At 45.7% G+C, this 25,150-nt stretch overlaps 1 protein-coding gene across 3 annotated transcripts in view; it reads left to right on the forward strand.

The window, feature by feature from the left end:
• The window catches only part of SLC12A8 (solute carrier family 12 member 8), a 132,457-nt gene that overhangs the window by 2,000 nt on the left and 105,307 nt on the right, over positions 1–25,150 (forward strand). The window contains exons 1-2 of one of the 3 annotated variants that reach the window (XM_068546580.1): positions 18,265–18,373; positions 23,084–23,275. The exons of 1 other annotated variant lie outside the window; for it this stretch is intronic. In XM_068546580.1, coding sequence (XP_068402681.1) covers positions 18,323–18,373; positions 23,084–23,275 — 243 coding nt within the window. In that variant the 5' untranslated portion in view covers positions 18,265–18,322. Of the gene's footprint in view, positions 1–18,264; positions 18,374–23,083; positions 23,276–25,150 lie in introns of those variants that run through there. One more of the 3 variants, XM_068546582.1, reaches the window with a different exon arrangement.

Consider the following 25,150-nt stretch of genomic DNA (forward strand, 5'->3'; position numbering starts at 1 on the left):
CATCTTTATAGAGAGGGGTAGGAGGGTTTTCTGGCATTATAACAGGGGGGAATGAGCCCCCCAAAGGGAGAGAGAATCAACTCATAGCCTCACACAATAGCAAGAGAGCAGGGTCCAACACCCGGGAGTCCTGAGCCAAAGGGCAGAGGCTAGTGAGGCAGATGGGGTTCGGGGTTGGTGGGGGAATCCAAACTGGCTAGTTACCCCCTCTTCATGTACATGGGTACACGTGAAAAAGGCAGCATGGTGGCTGGCAGGTGGCAAGTGCTCAGCAAAAGGTACTGCTCCCCTTCGCCCTGGCAGGCCCAGAGCTGTATCCTCCATCCTGTACTGAGCTCCTTGTATCCAGCCCCTGAAGTATTCAATCTGCTTAGGAATGAGTGACTAGAGGCCTGGAATAGCTCCTCAGAGATATTTCAGAACTCTTGCCCAGGGCTGTTTGCTCCTGGATGAAAAGGCCGGTGGCCAAGTTTTGAATGTGGTCAAGGACCCTTAGAGAACCTTGATTTATTTACTTTATTTTATTTAAAAAATTTATTTAGCTTGACCATTCTCACATCATACCGGCAATGCATTTTCTTTGTGTTTGCAAGACTGTACATGAGTGTTTATGCCCCTAACATGTATTTGTGGACTACTTCCTAAATAATGGGTACTGTGTTAGGCATGAAAAAGGTAACCAGATGGAAAACGTGAGGCCCTTGTCTCCAGGGATTCCAAAAAGAGAGCGCTTGTTTCATCTCTGTGAGAGGGATCTGTTAAGGCTCAGCTGTGATCCTCTTTCTGTTTAAAACCTTCAATGGCTCCCCGTGTCCACCACTCAGAGTTCAAACTCCTTAGGCTAGGTCCTGCACAGTCTGGCCCAGCCTGAGTTTCGAGCCTGGTCCCCTGCGTCTTACTCCTTTTACCCCACCTTCTAGACAAAGGTCACCATTCCTGAGGCTCTGTGCTTGTGTCTTTCCCCTATGCTGGTCTTTGCTGATACTTCTCTCTCAGCTGATTTGTCACTGGAACCCTCCAAGTACCTAAGGCAGTGCCTGGCAGTCAAGTGGTCAGTAAATGTTAGTGCAAGCTAAATTGCTATGAGTGTCTTAAGAGACAGTTGATTTTTATTTAAAAAATTTTTTATTTATATATTTTGGCCGCACCATGCGGCATGCAGGATCTTAGTTCCCCGACCAGGGATCGAACCCATGCCCCCTGCAGCGGAAGCGCAGAGTCTTAACCACTGAACAGCCAGGGAAGTCCCGAGAGTTGATTTTTAAAGTGATGGATGTAAAGGCCTATGCGTCACCTCCCTCTCCATCTCCCTCTCCCTCGATCTCTGAACATTGAGGGATTAGACAGTGTTCAATGTCATGGCCTTTGCTGTTCATTATCTAGACATCTTTGAAATCTATCCCTTTGTCTCCCTTGCACTGTTTGTCCAAGGTATTACATCTTAATTGAATTGTTCATACCTTCCTAACTTCTTTCCTCACATCTCTTCTAAAGTGATCCCTTTTTAAAGCATAAGTCTGTGCATTTGCTTCCTCTGCTTAAAGCTTTTCAGTGGCTTCTCACTGCCTTTAGAATTCAGTTCCGACTCCTTGCCCTGGCCCCCACAGTCCCCTGTGATCTGACTGGCTTCCCCTGCTCCCTCCGGCAGCATGCTCTGTCACTGCACCTGCCGTGTGGCATTGAAGTAAGCTGTTTCTTTCCTGTCTTCCTTGAGGCTGTGAACTCCTGAAGTTCAGGGGCATGTCTTATTCATTTTTGTGTCCTCAGTCCCTGCCCTTAGTGCTCAGCATATGGAAGATGCTCAGTCAGTGCTGGCTCTGCTTAACGGAACTCACCTGGTCAGGGATTGGGGGAGCTGCTCTTTGTATTACGTCTTGAAGTATCAGTGGTAAAGTTGGGAAGCACATCCCTGAGGCTGAGAGGGTAAGAAAATGATAACAACTACCAACTTATTACGGGCTGAACATTTACTATGCATTATCTTGTTTAGTCTTCACAACAACATTCTGAAGTAGATATGATTATTTTGGTTGACAGATGAAAAATGGGGGTGCTTTGAACCCAGGCATAGTTATTGCCAAGGTCCGGGTTTTAATCCTTTCTGCTTTATGCCTCCTTCCCCAGTGGCCCGAGCAAAGCCTGTATGGGAACAGATAGCAGGCTGGATGGCTGATATGTTTGAAGTGGCTGGCCCTCTAGAAGTTTCCCATGAACTTTTTCTCCCTTTACTCCAGGTCTGGGAGGCAGGAATTCTGCTAAGAGCTTTGAGGCCTGAAGAGCACGGGTCTAAGAAGGCAGTGCCCAGTGGGAAGACAGGCTGGGTGGGTGGGGGGGGGGTGTTACCCTAAACCCTTCAGTTCAGATCTGCTCTCCTCTTGATCACTGTGACTGGAAAGTAGCTCTCAGGAGATTTGGCAGGAGTGGGGATGCTTGTGAGTTAGGTGGAGGGGTGAATGAATGGATTCTTGGTTTGGCTTTACTCATCTCAGGACCAGATGGGGTAGTTCTGTGTGTGTGTGTGTTGGTCAAGGGGACCAAATGAGAAGAGGCTGTAGATCTGAGAGTTGATGGTGCTGCCTGGGTTCAAGTACTGGCTCTAACCCTTTGTGACTTTGGGCAAGTTACTTCACCTGGCTAAGGCTTCGTATCCTCACCTATAAAACGACTACAGTAATAGAACATACCTTAGAGAATTATGAAGATTAACAGAGATAATTCATGTAAATGTTTAGTGTAGCGCTCAGTTCATAGGAAGCAGTCTGTAAATGTTGGCTAATGATAAAACTAATGTGGGGAGTATGTATTTGGTCCACGAGGTGGTGATATGGATGATGAGAGGGTTCAGTTGGCAAATGAATGCATGACTCAGCACAGCAAAGTCAGGTAAAAAACCTAAGGCAGGAGTCCCAAGTCTGGAATGATCCCCTTGGCCAAAACCAGAGTGTGGCACATTGTGCAAGACACTATGGACGATGTGGGGTGGGCAGTCCATTGAGGAAGATGGGGTGCTTTCTGGGCCTAGATGGGTCTGGAGTGGTTTGGGAATGTGTGTGTCTGTGTGTATTTGAGGACCTGTTGAACTTGTGGAGGTACGAGTCTTGTTCCAGGAGCCTCTGTCCCCAGGCACTTCATTGATGTGCAGTGTGGTTGGGTGGTGGACTTGAACCTGGAAACCTGGGTTCCGAATTCTGACTGTGCCACTAGATGTGCTGGGCCCTTGGGCAAGTTACTCTTGGGCTTGCAGTCTGTTTCTACAACTGCGAGATGGGGTGAGCGTACCTGGTTTTCAGGGTTCTTATGCCATATGCAGAAGGATCTGGCCCAGTGCCTGTCACATGGTGAGCACTAAATACAATGCGTGTTCAGTGATTGGATGAAGCAGATTTCACATTGAAACCCAGTCGAGTAGGCTGTTTGTGAAACATGGGGCTGGAAAGCTAAGGAGCAGCTGGTGCCAGAGGGAGGTGAATGGAAGGCTAACGACCTGCGATTCCATGCGTGTCTCCATCAGTCGCTGGACAGAGAGGACTGTGACAGGCACGGTGTGTCAGGAAGATGAAGCTGGCAGGAGAAAGCAGGTGGCTGGAGACGGAGAGATGGAAAGTAGACGTCTGTGCGAGGTCTGAAGTCCAGCAGGATCCAGCGCTCTTAGCGTGGGAAATGGGGAAAAGTCAGCTCAGTGTACCAGGTATTTATTGAGTGCCTGGTCTTGCCAGGATTTCCAGCTAGTGTTGCAGATATTAAAACAGAAACCTCTTAATAACGATGGAATAAGGGATGCCTCCCACTAATCTGATGTGCTATTTCCCTTCTCTCAGGGTTGGACAGTCTCCATAAAAAGTTAAAGGGAAGCAGTGTCATGCTGTGGCCCGAGAATGGGTCACCCAAAGGCTCAGATTAGCTAGTGCAACTCATATTCTTTCTTCTTTATCTGGCTGGAGACTTGAGCTCCAGCAGGAGTGGGTCTGTGAGGACCCTTTTCTAGGAAGTCTGTGGGATAGCTTCTGGCTGGCCTGAGCTAATCGCCCTAGAAACAAGCCTGATGCAGACCCAGCTGTGGCATCTGGTCCACGTTTGAGCCAGGGTGCGAGCCGCCTCTGACCCTGCACCACGACTCCGCTCCGCCAGACTCCCTGCCTTGCCTTTCCCTTCTCTGTGCTCTCCTTTGCTCTTTCCCTGTCTTCCCCCTCCTCAGTTCAGTGGCTTAACCTAGGTTAGCTCAGCGTGGCAAGAGAAAGAAAGAGAGTCTGGTCGAGTTGTGAGGCTGAGTGGCACCAGCAAGAGAGGCAGAAGGAAGTGAACATGTTAAGGGACAGAGGGGGTACAAATTATTGCAGCGAATAACTCTCAAACTCAAAAGAAAAAAGAGACAGAGTGGTCCTTAGAGATCCTCTGGTCCAGGCCCCTTGCTTAGCTTGTCAGAAAAGAAGCCTAGAGATGTTTAATGACTTGCCCAAAGATACATACAAAGAGTGGCAGACCCTGGTGGGAACCAAGCCCATGACCCCCTGACCCCATAATACGGCTCTGGTTGATCTTAATGCAGTCAATCTTTAGGTTATAATTTTGAGCATTGGTCTCAGGCTTCATTGCAAAAGCTTTGCTCTTCTTTTCTGTGCCCTTATTAGCCAGTGTACAGTGACGAACTGACTTATATTTTTGCTATGCGTTTTTCAGGCCCGTTTTAGCATCTTTAAAAAGCCAATATGCAAAGCAAGGCTTGGCAGCCACATGCTAGGTAACAGCATATTGCTTTGTTAGAATATAGAGAAATGAATGCATCTGAGGAGAAAAGAAAAGGGAACCTAGGACAAGACCGTCTTGTTAGCACCTCTTGTACAGATAGGGAAACTGGGGTCCAGGGTGGTTGGGTGGAAGAGAAGGGCTCACATCTGGGATTCCTGTAGCCATGACCCCTATCACCCTCCCAGCTTCTATAGGGCATGAAGCTTGTAAAGTTTTTAGCGATTCTCTTTAGTAAAAAGGATACAAATTACAAATACAAAATTAGGTGTACTCTTTGGGAGGGACTTAATGCAAGTGAAGGGTGTTGGAGACTTAAGCTATTAGCTTCACTGTGAAAGACCAGTGGTACCCAGACAGAACCACCTATGTGAGGCGACAGAAGAAAAGAGGCTACGGTCCTGGAACCTGGGAGAGAAGAAAGCGCAGAAACCACTCTCAGGGTTGAGATAAGTCTGCAGCTTTCATGTGGGCTCTGTCACCCTTTCCTGCTCTTTCTCTGTTATCTTCACTCCTTTCCACTTTACAGCTCTGTGTATCACTTAGCCTAGGAGGTCAACCCCAAAAATGACAATGCTCTGAAAATGCTTCATATTTGTAAAAAGTGGAATGGAGACATTTTCTGGATGAAGGTGCCCTAGAAACTAGAATGAAAGTGATTCTTCACTGAAATGAATTAGGTGGGACTGTCTCACTTGTACCCACAGGATCTTCATTTGTAGAGGTAACTCAGTGACGACACAGAGAGATCAGTGCCATTGAAAGAAGAATTTACTGCTTACATTTCCCAAGAGAAGGAGGAATGCCATGCAGGGCCACAGGGGAAGTGTCAGGTTCTGGTCAGGAGACAAAAGCAGGAATGAAGGGAAAGCCTGGGCCAGAGCCTTTGTTGTGCTTTTGGTGGGCAGGGCAGGGTAGGGCGGGGCAGGGCAGGGCAGAGCAAACAGCTTAGGACTGGCTGGTTTGAATAGTTCTGGTGGGCTTTGGCTATAGAGATGGTCTCTAGTTTCCTAGCACCTGGCCTGGGGATGATTTAGGGCAGGAGAAATACTGGCTCGTTGTGTGAGAATTAGATAAAGGGGGTGGCTTGGGGAATATACTCAGAATTGGTAAGTTTGCATATGAAAGACATGCTCCTGGCCAGCTGTTATCTATAAGAACTGGTTAGCCCTGGGAAGGTTCATCTCTTCCCTGGCCCGTAAGAGTGATTGATTGATTGATTGATTGATTGATTGATATTTTTGGCTGCGTTGGGTCTTCGTTGCTGTGCGCAGGCTTTCTCTAGTTGCAGAGAGCGGGGGCTACTCTTCGTTGTGGTGCGCGGGCTTCTCATTGCGGTGGCTTCTCTTGTTGCGGAGCATGGGCTCTAGGCGCGCGGGCTTCAGTAGTTGTGGCACGCTGGCTCAGTAGTTGTGGTGCACGGGCTTAGTTTCTCCGCGGCATGCGGGATCTTCCCAGACCAGGGCTCAAACCTGTGTACCTTGCAGTGGCAGGGGGATTCTTTTTTTTAATTTTTAAAAATTTATTTATTTTTGGCTGTGTTGGGTCTTCATTGCTGCGTGCAGGCTTTCTCTAGTTGCGGCGAGCAGGGACTACTCTTCGTTGAGGTGCACAGGCTTCTCATTGTGGTGGCTTCTCTTGCTGTGGAACATGGGCTCTAGGTGCTCGGGCTTCAGTAGTTGTGGCATGCGGGCTCAGTAGTTGTGGCTCGCAGGCTCTAGAACGCAGGCTCAGTAGTTGTGGCACACAGGCTTAGTTGCTCCACGGCATGTGGGATCTTCCCGGACCAGGACTTGAAACTGTGTCCCCTGCATTGGCTGGCGGATTCCTAACCACTGCGCCACCAGGGAAGTCCTGCAAGATTTTTTTTTTTTTTAAAGGATACCTTTAATTAATTAATTAATTAATTTTTTGGCTGTGTTGGGTCTTCGTTTCTATACGAGGGCTTTCTCTAGTTGTGGCAAGCGGGGGCCACTCTTCATCGCGGTGCGTGGGCCTCTCACTATCGCGGCCTCTCTTGTTGCAGAGCACAGGCTCCAGACGCACAGGCTCAGTAGTTGCAGCTCACGGGCCTAGTTGCTCCGCGGCATGTGGGATCTTCCCAGACCAGGGCTCGAACCCGTGTCCCCTGCATTAGCAGGCAGATTCTCAACCACTGCACCACCAGGGAAGCCCCCTGCAGGATTTTTAAGAGTCATAATGTCATAAGATATAGAAAGGAAAAAACGTGATTAATACATTCTGCCTAGCTATGAATGAATGGACTAGATGACTTAAAAATTTCTTACTGCCTTAGGGTATATTTCATCCATGGTCAGCTATAGAGAAAATGCAGTCCTTGCCATTATTTAATAGTTTGGGGTTGCAAGGAGAATCCTAGATGCTGTGTTAATGACTCTGAAGTACTTTTCTTGTAATTTGAGTAAGAAGCCACTAGGTGGTGCTTAGACTCTGGTCTGGCCTGGTTGAACAACCTGGCTTCATATAGGGGTGGATAACTGAACTTTAGCTTATTTTTCCATTCATTTTATTCTTTCTCTGACCAAAATATATCTCTTCAGGATAACAGTTTAAATACTAGATAGATGTGTATTCATAGAACAATATCAAATAAGTGTAGTAAGATTTAAAGAAATATACCTACCTTATTGAGTGTAATTCAATATCTCTTTTTGCTCATTAATCATTATCAAGTAGTAATGTAATCTGATTCTTAAAATTTGTTTTCTTTCCTTCTGAGTTTAACAACTTCATCAAAAAACTGTGGTGGTTGTAGTGACAGTGGTGTGCTTCAGAATAGCTTGGCATGAGCAGTCTCCAGAGGTAGTACCTATTCTGGCTTGAATGCCTGTCTAGTAGGATATTGTTGTCATTACCACTTCTCAGGAGAAGGGTACATTTCTTTTGTTTTTGTTTTGATGTGTGAGTGTTTTCTTCTTTACATGAATAGGCATAATGAAAGAGAAAAAGATAGTGAAGTAAAAACCACTGATCTGTGTAAAAAATTCTGTGATGTTCTTTTCCCAATCTGCAGATACCTTGTAAATCACATCCACAGTCTCTGTCAGCAGTTACAGGATTTAGGTGCTCACTGATGAATTTGAAGCCATGGCAGCCTAGCGACCCTCATTTAGCCAAAAATAGTTATGTCTGATCCAGGTGATAAATTTGCTCTAAAGTGAACCCCAGTGTTCATAGAACTTAAAACAGAAAGCTGTGACTCATTTTGAGTAGATTTCCCTTTTTATTTTAGGCAATTATCAGTAAAAAAAAAAAAAACCCAACAAATAAACAAACCCCAAAACCAAAAAACAACAACACAAAGCGAAGGCAAATTCTAATTTTTAAAAAAAGATACATAAATGTTAGGGACAGACATTAATTTTACCAAAGACTTCACTATTTTTAAGTAGACTATATTTCCAGTACATTTAAAATGTGATTCAAATCACAGGCATCTTTTGGTGAATCCATTCACTGCATAAAATGAAGTTGAGTTATAAATAAATTACTAACTTGAGGTCAGCATTTTATTTTTCAAATAGTTCTAATAAAGTGGTAAATTTTTCTTCAAATAAAGATGTTACTATTTTTATCATAGAAGTACTACATGCCTGCAGTAAAAAATTTTTTTTAAACGAGAGAATTATATAAAATTAAAAGCCTTCTTCCTCTCTTCCTTCACCACCATTCCCCAGAGACAGTCACTAATGGTTTCTGGTTTCTGGTTTTCATTTTCCCTAGTGGTTATCATTATAACTTTAAATAATTTATTTGTACCTCAATTTCTAGACTAAGTTATCAGTTTATTATCAGTTTACTTATTGCTTCCTGATATGAAAAAAGAGGACATTGGCACATTTACTCTTCCTTCCATTTCTCTCATTTCATTTCGAATTTTTTGTTAGTTGCATTATTATTTTTACATTGTAAAGGTTTATAAAATTTATATATTTTTCTGTAATTGTGAGTATTTCCATGTTTGTTATAGTTGGTTATAAAAATTTTACACCTATAAATAGTACTATAAATTTACAATAGTAAGATGTATATGTGTGTGTTTAACTGAATAACCAAGTGATGTTATTAGACTCATGGAGAAGAAAACACAAGCATAGGTTGTTAAGGCTTTGCTGCTTCTGAGCTATAGAGTCTTAATTTTTTTCAAGTTCCCTTTAATTCTTCTGGTTCATATGCAGCTACTGCTGTTTCTTATATCCCATGTCACCTTTTTTTGAGTGTAATTCTCTTATCTTTTGGGTGACAGGAATTTTTTTCATATATGGAATAGTGGTAGTAAATTACTCTTTCCTTTTCTAACTATAGAAGTACGGAAGGCCAAATTGTTTTCATGTATTTAAAAAACAACATTTTACAACAGATTGGATGCAGAAGTAGATATGGGAATCCAGCTGTATTCTATCAAGCCAGACATTAAAATGATTTGCAAAATGTATAACAAGGCATCTCTTTTCACTGAATGTTTTTGTTTGGGAGAGTAGTTATTTTTCATGCAAACATGTTACTTATTTTAACAGATAATGGGTTTATTATTATTATGTTTAAATGATTAATAAGTATTTGAAAATATCTCCCTTTAAGTTTCTAATATGGTGAATACTGATAATTGTAGCACGCATAAACAAAAGCTCTTTGGGATCCTCAGTAATTTTTAAGAATGTAAAGGGGTCTAGAGATCAAAAAGTTTGAGGATGGCTGCTCTAGAGATTAAATATACATTTAAAAATTTTCAGTTTGTTTAGAGTTAATATTGTACCACTTCAACGTAAAATGTAGGAACTTGACAATCACATAGGCGCGTTTACCAACCCTGCCCTCCAGTCTTTTATGCTATATATGTTACTTCCATCTACACGATAAAGCCTCCAAGATAATGTTATGCCCAATGATTGCTGTGGTCTATGTCTTCTCCTAGCATTCGCTGGCTCTGAACTTGGAAATTCTCAAGTGCCTTGGAAGACAGCTCTTCTCTTGGCTGCCCTGGGCTGCTCTATCACTTGCTTTTTTTTTGCCCCTCCAAGCCCATCTGCAGGAATCTCTCCAAATATCTGATCTGCTAGTAGCACTTGGTTTTTTCCCTTTCTAGTTATAACTATAGTTTCATACTTTAAAAATGAACAACACATCTTTTCTGTCATTGTCATGGTAATTTGGAAGGTAGAAAAGTGCATATTCTGCTTCCTTAAAAGAGGTGTCTAATGTCACTCTCTAAAGCACATTGTATTCATTCATTCGTTCATTTAACTAACACATTTAGTAAGTACCTGTTCCATGTTAGGCACTAGAGGTACAAGAGTGAACAAGCTGTTCTTTAAATATGTCTGGGCTTCTTTTAAAAAATAAAAATTGCTTTTACTATTTATTTATTTTTAAACTATTGAAATTTTGATAACATTTCACACTTATAGAAAGTCGCAGCAGTACAAACAACCGCCGTATACTCTTGACTCAGATTTACCAGTTATTAACATTTTGTCCTTTTGCTTTATTATTTGTGTGCTCTCTCTATATATATACATATATTTCTATTCCATACATATAATATATATTTTAATACCTATTATATTTGATTATATATATATTTTTCCTGAACCATTTGGAACTAATTTGTAGACATCATGTCCCCTTATCCATAAATACTTCATTGTCTATTTCCTGAGAATAGGACTTTTCTTTTACCTAACCACATGATATTTATCAAGATCAAGACACTTAGGGAATTCCCTGGTCCAGTGGGTAGGACTCCACACTTTCATGGTCAAGAGCCTGGGTTTGACCCTTTGTCGGGGAACTAAGATCCCACAAGCCGCTTGGTGTGGTCAAATAAAATAAAATAAAATAAAATAAAATAACCGTAGTCCATGCCTGGATGGCTGGACTATGGAATATTAAAAAAAGATCAAGACATTTAACATTGATAAATCCTATTATCTAATCCACAGTTTCACAGTCCACTTTGGCCAGTTATCTCACTAATATCCTGTAGCTTTTTCTCCCGGACCGGGAGCCAGTCCAGCATCACGCAGTGCATTTAGTCATCACGCCTCTCTAGTCTCATTTAATCTGGAATGGTTCCTTAGCCTTTCTTTGTCTTTCGTGATCTTGACTTTTTTTGCAAAACACAGGCTGGTTTTTTTTGTAGAATATTTCTCAGTTTGGGACATGAACTCTCATGATTAGATTCAAGTTTTGCATTTTTGGCAGGAACCCATAGAATGATATTGTGTTCTTTTCCAGGCGTCATATCAGGAGGGAGGTACAGGGTTTCCACTTGTCCCATTATTGGTAATGTTAACTTTGGTTACTTATTTAAGGTGGTGCCCACTAGGTTAATCCACTCTAAAATTAGGTTACTAATTTTCCCTTTGTAACTAATAAATAATTTGTTGGGGGTACTTTGAGACTATGGAAATATCCAGTTCCTCATCAATTTTCTACCCATTAGCTTTAGCATACATTGATGAGTCTTGGCAGACTCAGTTATTACTGTGATGGTTGCAGAATGGTGATTTTCTAACATCCTCATTTCTTCTACATATATTACTTGGTCTTCTATAAAGAAGAATTTTCCCTCCTTCCTCTTACTTTAATTTATTCATTTGGTTATATCTGAATGGACTCAGATTCTTATTTTTTCCATGTGTATTCTATTGCTATTATTATTGATTTTGATGCTCAAATTGTTCCAGATTTGGCCAGCCTTCAAGCTGGCTTCTATGTTCTTATGACACATCCTCATCATTTTTAGGAGCCCTTCCTTACTTTCTGGCACAAAATATTGTAGGCTCATTTTGTACTTTTTCTGCCCCAGCCCTGAATCAGCTATTTCTCCAAAGAGCTCTGGCTCCTTAAAGTGAGAAATGGTATTTAGAGACCAAGATCTGGGTGCTAGGTATGTTCATTGCTACTGGGGTGTCTTGACTTACAGACCCTTTAAGTAGACAGATATATATATATACATACATATATATATATATATATATATATATATATATATATATATACACACATATATATAGATATGTATAGATATGTCTATATATATTTATATCTTTATATATTAAAAACTATAAATTCAAACTGATACCTCTAATTCTAATTTATCACGCCAGGGTTCATCCTTCTTTCCTCTTTTCTTAGTTTTAACTGCCTTCTCCAACAGTAAGAAACTTGACTCCCAGTCGGTATATTTACTTATTTGCTCAGTCCTACAATTCATGGAAAGTAGATTCAGGAGTGGTAACTCCTACCCCTGCAAAAAGCAAACTTTCTGTCTAGAATTTGTATTAGTTTGTAGTTAGTTATTTGTCTTTAGACTGAGAGCACATAGTTAAAGTACTATGTTCAAAAGTTAACTCTGCTCAGTTTTTTCCACCTTCGGTGTGGTTATATTATTCATTAGAATTATAGTTAGGTTAATTTGTTTCTCTTTGCATTCTGTTTTAATTTTTCTCTCTCATCCTGTCGATTTGATTTGATTTTGTTTAATTTTGAGTATATAAAACATTGATGTGATTCCAAACGTCAAAAGTACTTAGTACATAAGAATTCTTAAATGGGTATAGTATTGTCTGATCCATTGAAGCACCTAGAAAAATACACCTTTTGCAGTTGATTTTTAGCTGGTTTGCCTGTTACTGGGGGAGGGCATTAGGGTCCGTGTTTCTCCTCCTGATGTTAAACTGAGGTAGACTGTCTAGTGGCAGCCTGAGTCTCGCAGGAGGGCTCTGTCCTTTTGCCAAGGAGGCTGGGAAGGGAAGGGGAAGCTCTTGTTTAGGTGGCCATGGCATCGCTGCTGTGGGAATTTAGATCTGCGGGGTGCTGTCAGGTGCCCAGAGCATTGTGTCTTTGGGTTCTGCATTCTGAGCACAGAGGTGGCCGCTCTGTGGGGAATGAGCTGCTGTATAGTTCTGAGAGGCAGAGCTCGGGCAGGGGCCCCACCAACATCAACGCTGTCACAGCGTCCGCGGGTCTTGCCACTCCTGGGCCTGTGTGGTTGCTTGACCAGTTTGTGCCTTGCGAGGTTCCCGGCCTTGGACCGGGATCAGAATGCACAAGATGGAAGAGCCACAGATCAAAGCACCGGGAACTACTGTTACGGAGACACTGGCTTTTGAACCTGTTCTGTGCAGAAGAGATCCGCACAGCCACGAAGATCTCACATTTCTAGGAGTGCCTAAATCGGTGCTGACCAAGCGTGCTGCCCAGATTCGAATCCAGGGAAATCGGGCTTTGACCACTCCATGTGGGTCCTGCGGAGCAGCTCCCATTACCAGCTTCAGTCAGGGTAGCAGAGCGCTTGTTGGACACCCATTCTCGAACTCCTAGTATAATACAGAAGGGGCCGGCTGCCCCAGCGCTGGGACTGGGCAGGGGTTGGAGAGAGGCAGCTTTCAGGCTGAGGTGTAGAGCAAGGATTCACCTGAAACATGAGGACGAGGTACCAGGGCAGACAGAAGATGCACAGTCAGTAAGACCTCTCTTCTTTCCTTTCCTCCCAACTTTCCTGAAGAAATCCTCACCTCCATTTAAAACTGCCTGATGTGCTTCATGCTTACCAAAAAAACTTTCACGATTATCACCTCATCTAAACTGCACAGCCCACCTTGAGGCGGGTATGTAGCTACTTGCATCGGATGCAGGTACCACAGGTGGCCGCTGGCCCATGGAGCCCTGCTGCCCCGCTGCCCAGCTGCAGCTTGTGGTGCCTGTTCAGAGCCAGAGGAGAGGAATGTGGCACCCACTCTGCTCAGCGCGTCACAGATCAGCAGCAGCTTGGGATATTCTCTGATGTGTAATACTTAAATAATTAGCTTTCAGAAAGCAAGCTGCTGGCGCACGTGTGCGTGCTCCAGGTAGAGCCAGTCTTTGGGAGGAAGGGGCAGGCTGTGTCTTGCTCTGATCTGCTCCTGACCCAAGTGGGCAGAAGCAGAGTTTCTTACCAGTCTCCTTTCCTCCAGCTGCCAGGAGAGAGAATAGGTGTCTTCTCACATTTCGGATGTGTTCAGTAAGGCCTGGAGGGTGGCCTGTGGCAGGGCGGTGGCTGTTTGAGACAAGAGGCTCCTGGGTGGGAGCTCGCATCATTGGCTGTAGCAGAGCTTTGCTCTGTCTTACTCAGCTCCACTTGCTGGATGCAGGGAGTCACGTGTTTCCCACTCTGGACACGTTTCAGGTGTGATTTTCCTGTCTTTCTAGATGCCCTGCTCAAGTGTGAGGATTCTCATAGGAGAAGGACTTCTACCTCTGAACTAAAACACCCACGAGGTGGCCGTGGTGTCTCCAGTGTGGGGTGCAGCCCTGGGCTTAGAGGGCCTGGCTCCTTGTTCTGGGAGGTTGGGAAGGAAAGCCCTAGCAACGAGCAGCACACAGGTGCGATCACCCGCGGCCAGACTCCAAGTCTCTGTGCCCTGGAACCTGCCAAGTTGTCCCTGACAACCTGAGGGTCCTCAGGAAAGAGAGGAACCTGCCCCTTGAGGATGTTTGTGGTCCCCTTTCTGAGGGATTGCTTTGCCCCTCACTTTTCTGTCTCTTCTTTCTTAGTGTCCACCCCTGCTTCCCAGTAGCCTCCATCCTGGGCACAGCACACATCCTACTGCCACCTGCCTTTCCCCGCAACCTGTCATGTCTGTGTCATAGAGTGTTGAATGAGACTCTTGTTATTTTGGAATTGATGACTGGGGCCCAAATCTGAAGACAATGAGGTTCTATCAACAGTTGGTACCAAGCACAAGATAGCCCAGAACTGGCCCAACTATCACCCCCTGTCACCCCAGCTATTCCACCGCCCTCTCCCTGGGCAACAGAAATGACTAGGGAGAGGCACAAAGGGAGAGTCTGTGAGCCACGGCCTTTGTGGGAGGGCATATTTGAGACGTGATGAGCTTCCTTACCCTCCCATAAAGGAGGGGCTTTGGCATGCGGTCCCTGAGTGGGGGGGAGAAGCTGATATTCTGTCCTCCTATTGGATGTCTGCTTATGCTGCAGACACGGCTCTGCCCGCAGCCTATCTGAGCAAGAGCTGAAGGGAATCGGAGAGAGCTGGCAGGACAGACAGACAGTAGGATTGGGGAGTCGCCAGTTGTGATACTGTGATTTATAATAAATAGATATTTGGCACAGAGCTCCTAAAACCCTTGGAATTTCCTAAGTGATAAGAGTGATAAGGTGTCTTGATATTCATAACAAATGCCTTCAGCCACCACTGGGTTTATATTAGCGAGGTGACTTTTAGAATCACCTAGAATGGAGGCTGGTTACAGAGGAACCAGCCATGTGATTGGAGGGTTGGAACTTTCAGGGTAGGGGAAAGGAGCTGGAGGTTAAATCAGTCAGCAATGACCAGTGAGTTAATCAGTCATGCCTCTGTGATGAAGCCTCCAGAAAAACCCAAAAAAGAGGGTTTGGAGAGCTTCTGGGTTGGTGACCACATGGAGATGATGGGAGAGTGCTGCGCTGGGAGAGGGCATAGACCTCAAACCTTTCCCTAAACGCCCCCCTCATCTGGTGGCTTCTGAGTCATATCCTTTCATAATAAGCTGGTAATCTAGTAAGTAAAATGTTTGTCTGAGTTCTGTGAGCCGCTCTAGCAAATTAACTGAACCCAAGACGGGGGTGGTGGGAACCTCTGATCAGTAGCCCGTGGGTCAGAAGCATAGTGACAACATGGACTTGAAATTGGCATCTGAGGGGCAGTCTGGTAGGACTGAACCCTTGACTGTAGGATGGCACCGTCTCTGGGCTGGCAGTGTCGGAGTTGTCTTGAACTATGGGACACCCACTGGTGTCAGAGGATTGCTCGGTGTAGGAGAAACCGCCCCCCACTGGCACTGGTGTCAGAATTGGGCCAGCCCGATGGTAGTTACCATGCAAGGGAGCTGGTTTGAGCTGCCTGTCAGGCCGGTACTCTCCACAAGGCCAACCCTGGGGCAGTGCGGAAGGCTGAGGACGTCCTGTAAGTGGGGAGGCTGGAGGGTGCGATGGGCCAGGGAGAGGTGACAAGCATGGGCCCTGGGCTGGCGTCCTGTATTGATGTTGGCGGCAGCGTGTCTGCGGGGGGGGCTGGAAATTGTCCCTTGGGGTCTCCCGAGTACCTATTTGGCATTTTATTCTAGGGTTCTCCATCTCATCCTAGCTCCCCTTTTTGGTGCTTTTGTTTCTTCTTCCTTTTCTCTCACTGGCTTATGTCTCTCTCTCTCTCAAAACATCAGGGCCCCAACCTTGGGTCAAACTTAGGTGCGTCTTGCCAGTATCAGATGAGCAGGCTTTGGGAAGACTTAGTTGTGTTCTTGTGTCACTTGGTAAGAAAAGGTATGTGCACTCCTCTAAATGTCCTGAAATAAACTGTCATGACTTGGGCACCAAACCCATTTGACTACATGTATACCTTCAAACCATGTATACCTTCATTTACACCTTTATTCTCAGGGTAAAGAGTCTCCTAAAGTTCCGGCCTCATTCATCTGTGAAGCACATTTAAGGCTGATTTAGTCCAGTGAGATCCAGGGAGTGAAAGGCTTTTCATACCCCCATTAGGTAAATAAACAAAAAAACAAAACAGGTTTTACAGGGGAAATATGAAGGCTGTGATGACAGAGGAATACAGTTTCTAAAATCACAACAGGAATTTTAAGGGTAAAGCGGAGGTACTCACAATTAAGCGAAATCCAGGATGTTAGAAATTGCACCTGAAACATTGAAATTTAGGAGAGAAAAGGGCCTGTGACCTGTGGTGCAGGTTTTACAGTCTGGGTTGGGGAATTCAAACCCCAACTGTGGACCTAGGCTGGTTGTGTCTCTTCTCCAGGGCTCGCTTTCCTCGGCTGGCTGTAGACAGGGGCCCTCTCCCTGCCTCGCTCCCGGGGTGACCTGAGCACCAAAGGGGGGAATTGATGTGGAAGCTGAAAGCACTCCCTAAATTATTACTCTTTGTTGCTGATAGTTGCTATTGTTATGACTGTTTCTAATAAATAGTAGGCCTGTAACAAGCCATGGTAGGAAGCGAACACAAGCAGAGACGGGAAGTTGGGCCAGGTCCTGAGTTTTGAGATTAGGATCCTGGAAAACAATCTTACTTACCACAGAGTCCCTTGGTACCATTCGTTCAAAGATAAGCATAGGTTGGCAGGGTCTTCGCTCTGAGCCACGATCACTGTTCTCATGTTTATTGACTTTCAGGAGATTCCTCATTAGTGGTTTGCAAAAGACAAATGCACAGAAATATACAGAGATGAAAGGTGTTCCAGCTGGTGTCAGGAGTCCCCCCGCCCATCTGTCCTGCGTGGCTTCATTGATGGCCCTGATGATTTCTTGAGGCCCTTTTTTCATCTGTAGGTGTACGATACAAGGCGGGAAGCTGGGATCCTCTCCTTTTGTTTTGACTGAGCATAGTTGGCCTCTGGCCTTGGTCCTAGATCATGAGCGCACCCATTGTTCTCAGCTGTTCAGGGCCCCTGCCCCTGACTCTGGACCTTAGATTTCCCCTGTCCCTTGACTTTTCTGCCGTCTCCCTGAGGTTATAGATCACATACACGCACCAGTTAGGCTTAGTGCACACAGTGGGTCTTAGCTGGGTGCCTCCCTTCCCCACCCCGAGGTGAGAATCATTTCATCACTGCTGCAGTAGTTTGAGGCCATTGGAAGACTCCAGTGATGTCTGAATTTAGATTAATTACTAAACCTATGCAGGAGCAGTTCATCGTATGACTGGCTACTGATTTTGTTTAAGATCGTTTTAGTATTTCCATAAGGTTTAGTCTTTTTAGTAAAGAGTTTCTGTATGAGTGTACTGTAAGTGCCTTTGTTATTTTTGAATTGGAAAAATGAGGAAAGCATCTGTTTCACCACTTGTTAGCCTGTGATTCTAGACAACTGCCAAATGATGCCTTGGGATCCTGGGGTATGGGATGGAAGGGCACTTAGGGATCACCATACCAGCCAGTGTTCAGTCAGGAACACAGAAACTGCTCTAGATTTTTTAAACAGAGGGAATTTAATACATAGAACTCATTACAGAAGTGTTAGAAGGGCCAGAGGAGAAAAAGGTAAGTAAAAGAAGGTTCCCCAAAGATTAGTAACCACTGGAAGCTGCTCTTCCCACCAGGAAGGGAGAGACTGAAAGGGAGGATGGCGTCACCCAAAGCTCCTGACCGACGTCAGAGCTGGAGCCCAGCATCCCGCGCTCACCCACATCCCAGTGGCCAGAACTCAGTCACGTGGCCACACCGCCTGTAAAGAGACTGGGAAATGCAGTCTCCCGAGTGGCGAGAAGGAAAGGGAACCGAGTTTGCTGAACAGCTTGTCTGCGCTGCGCACAGCACAGGAGTTGCTATGCGCACAGGCCTGCAGGGCATGGCCCAACAGGAGAGCTTTAAAGCTGAGTTCTCCCAGCACCCACCTCCGTTCCCCTCCCCGCGCCAGCCCTCCCCACTGCTGCTGAGCTGACTCCTGTGTGCCCTGTTTTCAGGAGGCCCTGGCCCAGCCCCAGCCCTGGTGGAAGATCCAGCTGTTCATATGGGAACCAGTGCTGTTCGGGACCTGGGATGGTGTGTTCACGTCCTGCATGATCAACATTTTTGGGGTTGTCCTTTTCTTGAGGACTGGCTGGCTGGTGGTGAGTGATGAGCTAGTGGCCCTGGAGCCTCTTGTGGGCCTGGGACATGGAAAGCTCTGTCACCCTTGGGTATTCCATAGTGTAGTCAACAGATTCCTGAAGCACCGAGCAAGATCAAGTACATGGAGTAGCTAGTATTGCTTTTTAAATGAGAATCCTGAGAACCTGGGCCTCAGACAGAGGTTCCTGTGGAAGCCTCACCATGGATTTACCTACAGGAATATGAGCACAGAAGTCAGGGCACATTGTGGGTGGGACTAGAGGTGGGTCAGAGAGAGCAGGCTGATGGCAAGTTTGCCTCCAGTTTGTGACCCTCTCCAGCTTTCCTGGTGTTCTTTAACTCGTCTGATGCCCTGCCTAGAGAGGGAGAGGGAGAGGGAGAGGGAGAGGGAGAAGAAACTGTAAAAACCTACGGTTCTCCTCCATGCCTTTCTCCTTACTTTCACACGGAACACTTCACTTGACACTGCTGGTCACCAGATTTTTCCCCACATCAAGCAATTCTGTGGCACCAGCTGAGTGTCCTACAGTGTAACTCAATTCTGACACTACCTGGAGAGAGCATCAGATCCCACAGGTTAAGGGCTCCATCCCATAAAGCTGCCCCCACCCACTTCAGCTGCCAATCACAAGTCCAGGTTGTCACCTATGCTTCTGACCGAGGTTGTGCATCCGGGGTTCCCACGACCCACCCCATTCCCACGACCCACCCCACCCCCCCTCAGATTCCATTAATTTGCTAGAGGAGCTCACAGAACTCAGGGAAACACTTATTTATGTTTATTAGCTTATTAAAGGATTATGATAAAGACCGATGAAGAGATACCTAGGGCAAGGTCTGCAAAGGTCCCAAGAGCAGGGGCTTCTGTCCCCGTGGAGTTGGGGTGCATCACTCTCCTGGTGTGTGGCTATGCTCACCCACCTGGAAGCTTTCCAAACCCCATTCTTTGGGGATTTTTATAGCAGCTTCATCACACATGATCAATTATTAACTCCATTTCTAGCCCCTCTCCCCTCTCTAGAGAAGTGTGTATATGTGTGTTGGGGGTGGTGGGGGGAAAACTCGAAGCGTCTAATCGCGGCTTGGTCTTCCTGGTGACCAGCCCCCATCCAGGAGCCATCCAGGAGCCCACTGACAGCCACCTCATTAGAACAAAAGATGCTCCTTGTGTTTTTATTGCTTAGGAATTTACAAGGGTTTTAGGAGCCCCGTGTCAGGGATGGGGTCAAAGACCAATGTTAGAACAAGAGATGCTTCTAGTGCGCTTATCACTTAAGAAATGACAAGGTTTCAGGAGCTCTGTGCCAGGAACCAGGTGCAGAGACCAATATACAGTTGACCCTTGAACAACATGGGTTTGAACTGCACGGTCCACTTATGCTCGGGTTTTTTTCAATAAATAATACAGTACTACACGGTCCACAGTTGGTTGAATCCGTGGAAGGGAAACTGCAAATAGGAAGAGCTGACTATGGGACTTGAGCATCTGCAGATTTTGGTATCCGAGACCAGTCCCGGAATTAATCCCCTGTGGATACCTAGGGACAGCTGTATATATTTTCTCTATCATCTCATGGAGGTAGAGAGAGGGGGGGGGTGTTTATGGTAAGAAATTGGCTCATACGATTATGGGTGCTGGCAAGTCCCAAATCTGTAGGATAAGTGAGATGCAGGTAAGAATAGATGTTGCAGCTTTTTGAGTCCAAAACCTAGAAACTCAGGCAGAACTACTGTGTTGCAGTCTGGAGACCAAATTCCTTCTTCTTTGGGAAACCTCAGTCTTTGCTTTTAAGGCCTTCAACTGATTGCATGAGAACCACCCACATTATGGAGGGTAATTTCCTTTACTTAAAGTCAGCTGATTGTGGGACTTCCCTGGCGGGCCAGCGGTTAAGACTTCGCGCTTCCAATGCAGGGGCCGTGGGTTCAATCCCTGGTCAGGGAACTAAGATCCCACATGCCACGTGGCGTGGCCAGAAGATAAGAAAAAAAAAAAAAGTCAACTGATTGTACATGTTAATCACATCTTAAAAATACATTTACAGCAACTCCTAGACTAGTGTTTGACTAAACAACTGGTCACCATAATCTAGCCAAGTTGGCACATAAAGTTAACCATCACATCTGCAAATTCCAGGGGATGAAAGCTTCACTGTAGTGGGGTGTATGGGGTTCTTAGTCCTCTTAGGAGGCCTGGTTGAGGCCACACCTTCCTCAGCTCTTGCTCTACTCCATACCCAGGCCCTTAGCTCAGGGTTCAGCCTTAGCCATAGCCAGGATGGGTCTGAAAGTTTTCTTTATTAATGTGTGGAAAGCTTAGAGCAAGGTTAGCAACCTCTCTGGTGTGGATGCCTCTCATGGTCCTCTCAAACTTACAGGGGCCCCCACTTACAAAAGCACAAATCCTCCACTCAGATGCCTTGTCCTGGCAGGCATTCTCAGGCTTCTGGGATCAACCTCTGATTTTTCCCCTTCCTGGGAGCCACCTCACTGCCCAGCACCTCTCCAGCCTGTGTCCAGGGGAGGCCCAGCAACCTGACTGCTGTGGCAGAGGAAGGCCTGGCAGTGACAGCCTGGGCCCCTGGGCTCTGCCTCATGCAGGGGCTGCTTATGGAACAGTGGAAGGAGAGAAGGGTAAGCTCTCTCTATTTCTATTCTTAAATCTTAGGGCCTCCTCTTAACCCTCTCGCTGAGTCACTTTTTTGAGAAATGGCTATCCAGAAGTGTCAGTCCCATCCCCAAAGTCAAGTACAAGTTGTATTAATTATTTATTGCTGCATAACAAATTATCCCAACACTTAGCGGCTTAAAGCAACAAATATGTGTTGTCTTGTCATTACTGTGGTTCAGGGATCCAGGAGCAACTTAGCTGGGTGCCTCTGGCTCAGGGTTTCTCATGGGGTTGCAGCCAAGCTGTCAGTCAGGGCTGCACTCTCATCTGAAGGCTCCACTGGCAGAGGGTCTGTTTCCAGGATCACTTGTGAGGTTGTTGTCAGGCTTGGTCACGTGGGCCTCTTCATAGGGTTGCCTCAGTAACTGCAGCTGGCTTCCCCCAGGGCCAGCAACCTAAGAGAGAGGGAGGGAGCAAGTGCCCAAGATGAAAGCCACGGTCTTCTCATATGCTCATCTCAAAAGTGACATCCCATCACTTCTGCAGGGCTTTGCTCATTAAAAGTGAGTCACTCCATCCAGCCCCCGCTCAAGGGGAGCAGATTACACAAGGGCACGAATGCCAGGAGGTGGGGGCCACTGGGACCATCTTTGAGGCTGCTACCACACAAATACATCCTTTTGCCCTAAAATGATCTCTCCTTTTCAATTCTGACATTAGTTTTATCATATTTGAACATGGAAATAAAGGTAAATGTGAAACGCCAAAAATAAGGTAGAGCTTCTAGAGGATAGCATAAAATTAAAATAAGTAGAGGTCATGCCCAAGTCATTTTTAAATAGAAAATATTAATTCTAAAGAATAATTTGGCAGCATATTTATAATCTGAAAAACGTTAAAGTGGCAGTTTGGGTATGAAAACTTAAAGACTGGTACAGACTTTTAAAAATTATCCCAGGTAGACAATTTAAAAGCACGAACGAAGAAAATAGTAATTATATAAGTTCATTAAAAATATAAAAACAGCAAAATAAGTAACTGAATAAAACATAACTGAATATAACCTAATCCTTTAGGTACCATATAGTCTACCGTGGCAAACTTTAGATCCATTTTTTTCCCCCTTCTCTATTAACAGAATCATAATTTTGCTTGGTATGGCATTATTCTCAGCTGAAAATCCAACAGATTAACAAATACAATAATCCCACTTCATTCTCCAACCTCCATCTAAATATCAATAGATGTCAAAATAGAAATAAAGAAAATACTTACCTCTTTTTCTCCCCCCTCCCCATGCTTTTCTACTTATTTATAAAAGGTCTTTCATATAAATAAACCAATTTTTCAATGCAGTGAACTTCTAAACGTTCAAATAACTTGCAGGTGATATAAGCATTTTTAAATGTCAGAAGTGCGAGAAGAGAGTAGATGAAGTATGGGCGGGAAGAATGCTGTGCACACAAATGAAAGAGAAATGGGGAAAGCTAGGAAAAAAACCCCAAACCTAATCCTGCTCTCTTGGCAGCCCAGAGGTAAAGACGGGCTTGGGGACAAGACTCAAGTGTGACAAGTGCTGTGATAAGCACTAAGCCCTGGGCACTACTGGAGCCAGAGGAAGGCTCCCAGGGACAGCTTCCTGCAGGAGGAAACGCTAACCCCTGTCTTGAGGGATGCGTTGGAGTGAACCTGCCAAGGAGGAGGAATGGGCAGAAAGGCATTCCAGGCAGGGGATCCGCATGGGTAGGAGGAGGGGGTGGGGCGAGGGGGCACGTGACTATACGCTGGGGCGCCGCGTGCGTCTGGGGGAGGGCTGTCGGCAGAGGGATGAGGGGGCCTGGGGAGGTGGAGAGGGGAGAGAGCAGGAGGGGCTTCAAGAGGGTATGGTGTGGCTTCGACGTGACATTGTCGGCGCTGGGAAGGCTCTAAGAGTTCGCTGCAGGGACCCTACATTCGTCTGGAGTCCCTTCCAGGCCTTACTCCTGTGGCCCTGCCTTCGTCCTTTTCCAACGGGCCCACCCCCCGGGGGCGTGGGAGCGGTGGGCAGTGCTCCCTCCGTGCCCTAACCCTGACCTGGCTCCTTGCTGTTCCGCCGTAGGGAAACACGGGAGTGCTCATGGGTGTGTTTCTGGTGTCCTTCGTCGCCCTGGTGGCCCTGGTCACAGTGTTGTCCGGCATCGGGGTTAGGGAGCACTGCGACGTGGGCACCGGCGGCGTCTACTCCATGATCGCGGCGGTCCTCGGCGGGCAGACCGGAGGCGCCATCGGGCTGCTGTACGTGTTTGGACAGGTGAGGCCACTGGCCAGTGGAATCGCTTACCTTGCCTTTCTTTCTGCCACCTTCTTCTCATCCACGTTCCCTTCTGACCTGGTGACAGGCAAGGGGGCAGTTGCGGGGAGCTCAGAGTGGAAGCAAGCTCGTAGTCCGGGGCCCTGACCCTTAGTCCAGGGCTCCTTCCTTTCCGCCCCCTTTGCCTCTGGAGTCCTGCTTCCACCAGGGAGCTAGGTCTGGGCTGGGACCATCCTTACAGGCTGTTCTAGGGAGGGGAGTGTACAGCAGTGGCCGGAGCCGGGGTGGCAGCTGGGTGGCCCGGTCCCGGGGGCACTTTTACACTGAAAAGGGGACATTTTGCCTGTGCCAAGCACTTCCTTAGAAGCAGGCTGTTCTCAAATGAACCGGAGCTCTAGGCGCATTGATAGCTTGATGGCCTGAACAGGGAGGCTGAAAGCCCCTGTGTGGATGCTCTGTCTGAGAAGGAGAATACTAATGAGGAGGCCCTTCACCAGAGTGGACGGAGGCCCTCAGAAAACCACTGAGCAGGGAGAAGTACTGAAGCGTGTTTAGCTAAAACACAGGGACGGTGACCTAATGCTGAGGAAGCAAATGCAGACATTAAGAAGCAGCTCTTTGTAAGCACTTCTTGGACTGAAAAAGGCTTTAATGATGGTGCAAAGGGTGGTGGGTGGCTGAAAAAACAGTTAAAAGAATCTGTCTAAGTAAGAGTACAAGAGTCTCCTCAAAGAAAGTATCGGTCTGTTTCTTTTATTTTTAAAGCAGCAGGGGCAGGGTATTGTAGCAAAAATACATCTGATTCTCCAACAGCACAAAGCTGTGTGTGTGTGTGTGTGTGTGTAGGAGAGATGTGTGGAAGGCAGACACATGGTCAGTGCACTCTTAAAAACCACTTGCCTTTTTGGAGAAACATCTTTAAGCATGGTAGTTTGGAGGTGAGTAATAAACTGTCAGTTTACTTTATTACCCTGGGGATTTGTATATCGATTTTTTTTTTTTTTTAACTTCTCTGCTATTTTATAGCCAAGCAGGCTGCAAGATGGACAAACAGCAGTCCTCACTTTCCCTGCTCTCTGGGTAGACAAAAAGCTCCACTCTTGAAACAGATACCACAGACAGGGGACCAGCGCTGATGTTTGGGCCTCCCCACCTCCCAGAGAGAGGAAGCCTCCTGTATGTGAGGTGACTTGGAGGAAAGGTGCTCACAAAGAAAGACACAAGCTACCAAAACTCAAGAAGAAACAGAAAATCAGAATACACCTACATAAGTAAAGAGATTGAATTAGTAATCAAAAAACTTCTAAGAAAAGCCAGAAACATTGGTGCCCCTCTGGTCAGTGTCCTCTCCATGCCTCTGCTTCTTCGGCAGTTGAGCTGGGTGGGCTTTCTAATCAGGGTTTGGCTGCTGCACAATCCTTTTTATATGTTGCTAGATTCAGCTTGCTAGTATTTTGTTGAGGATTTTTGCCTATATATTATGAGGGATGTTGGTCTGTAGCTTTCTTGTGATATCTTTGTCTAGTTTTGGTGTCATGTTCATGACGGCCTCACAGAATGAGTTGGGAGGTGTTCCCTCCTCTTCTATTTTTGGGAAGAGTTTGTGAAGGATTGGTGTTAATTCTTCTTTAAACGTTTGGTAGAATTTGGTGGTGAAACCATATGGTCCTGGGCTTTTCTTTGCAGGAAGTCTTTTGATTACTAATTCAGTCTCTTTACTTATATAGGCGTATTCTGATTTTCTGTTTCTTCTTGAGTTTTGGTAGGTTGTGTCTTTCTAGCAATTTGTCCATTTTATCTGGGTTATCTAATGTTTTGGCATACAATCATTCATAGATTCCCTTATAATCTTTTTTTTGTTTTTGTAAGATTGGT

Source organism: Eschrichtius robustus, chromosome 6 (assembly GCF_028021215.1).
Source record: "Eschrichtius robustus isolate mEscRob2 chromosome 6, mEscRob2.pri, whole genome shotgun sequence".
NCBI lineage: Eukaryota > Metazoa > Chordata > Mammalia > Artiodactyla > Eschrichtiidae > Eschrichtius > Eschrichtius robustus.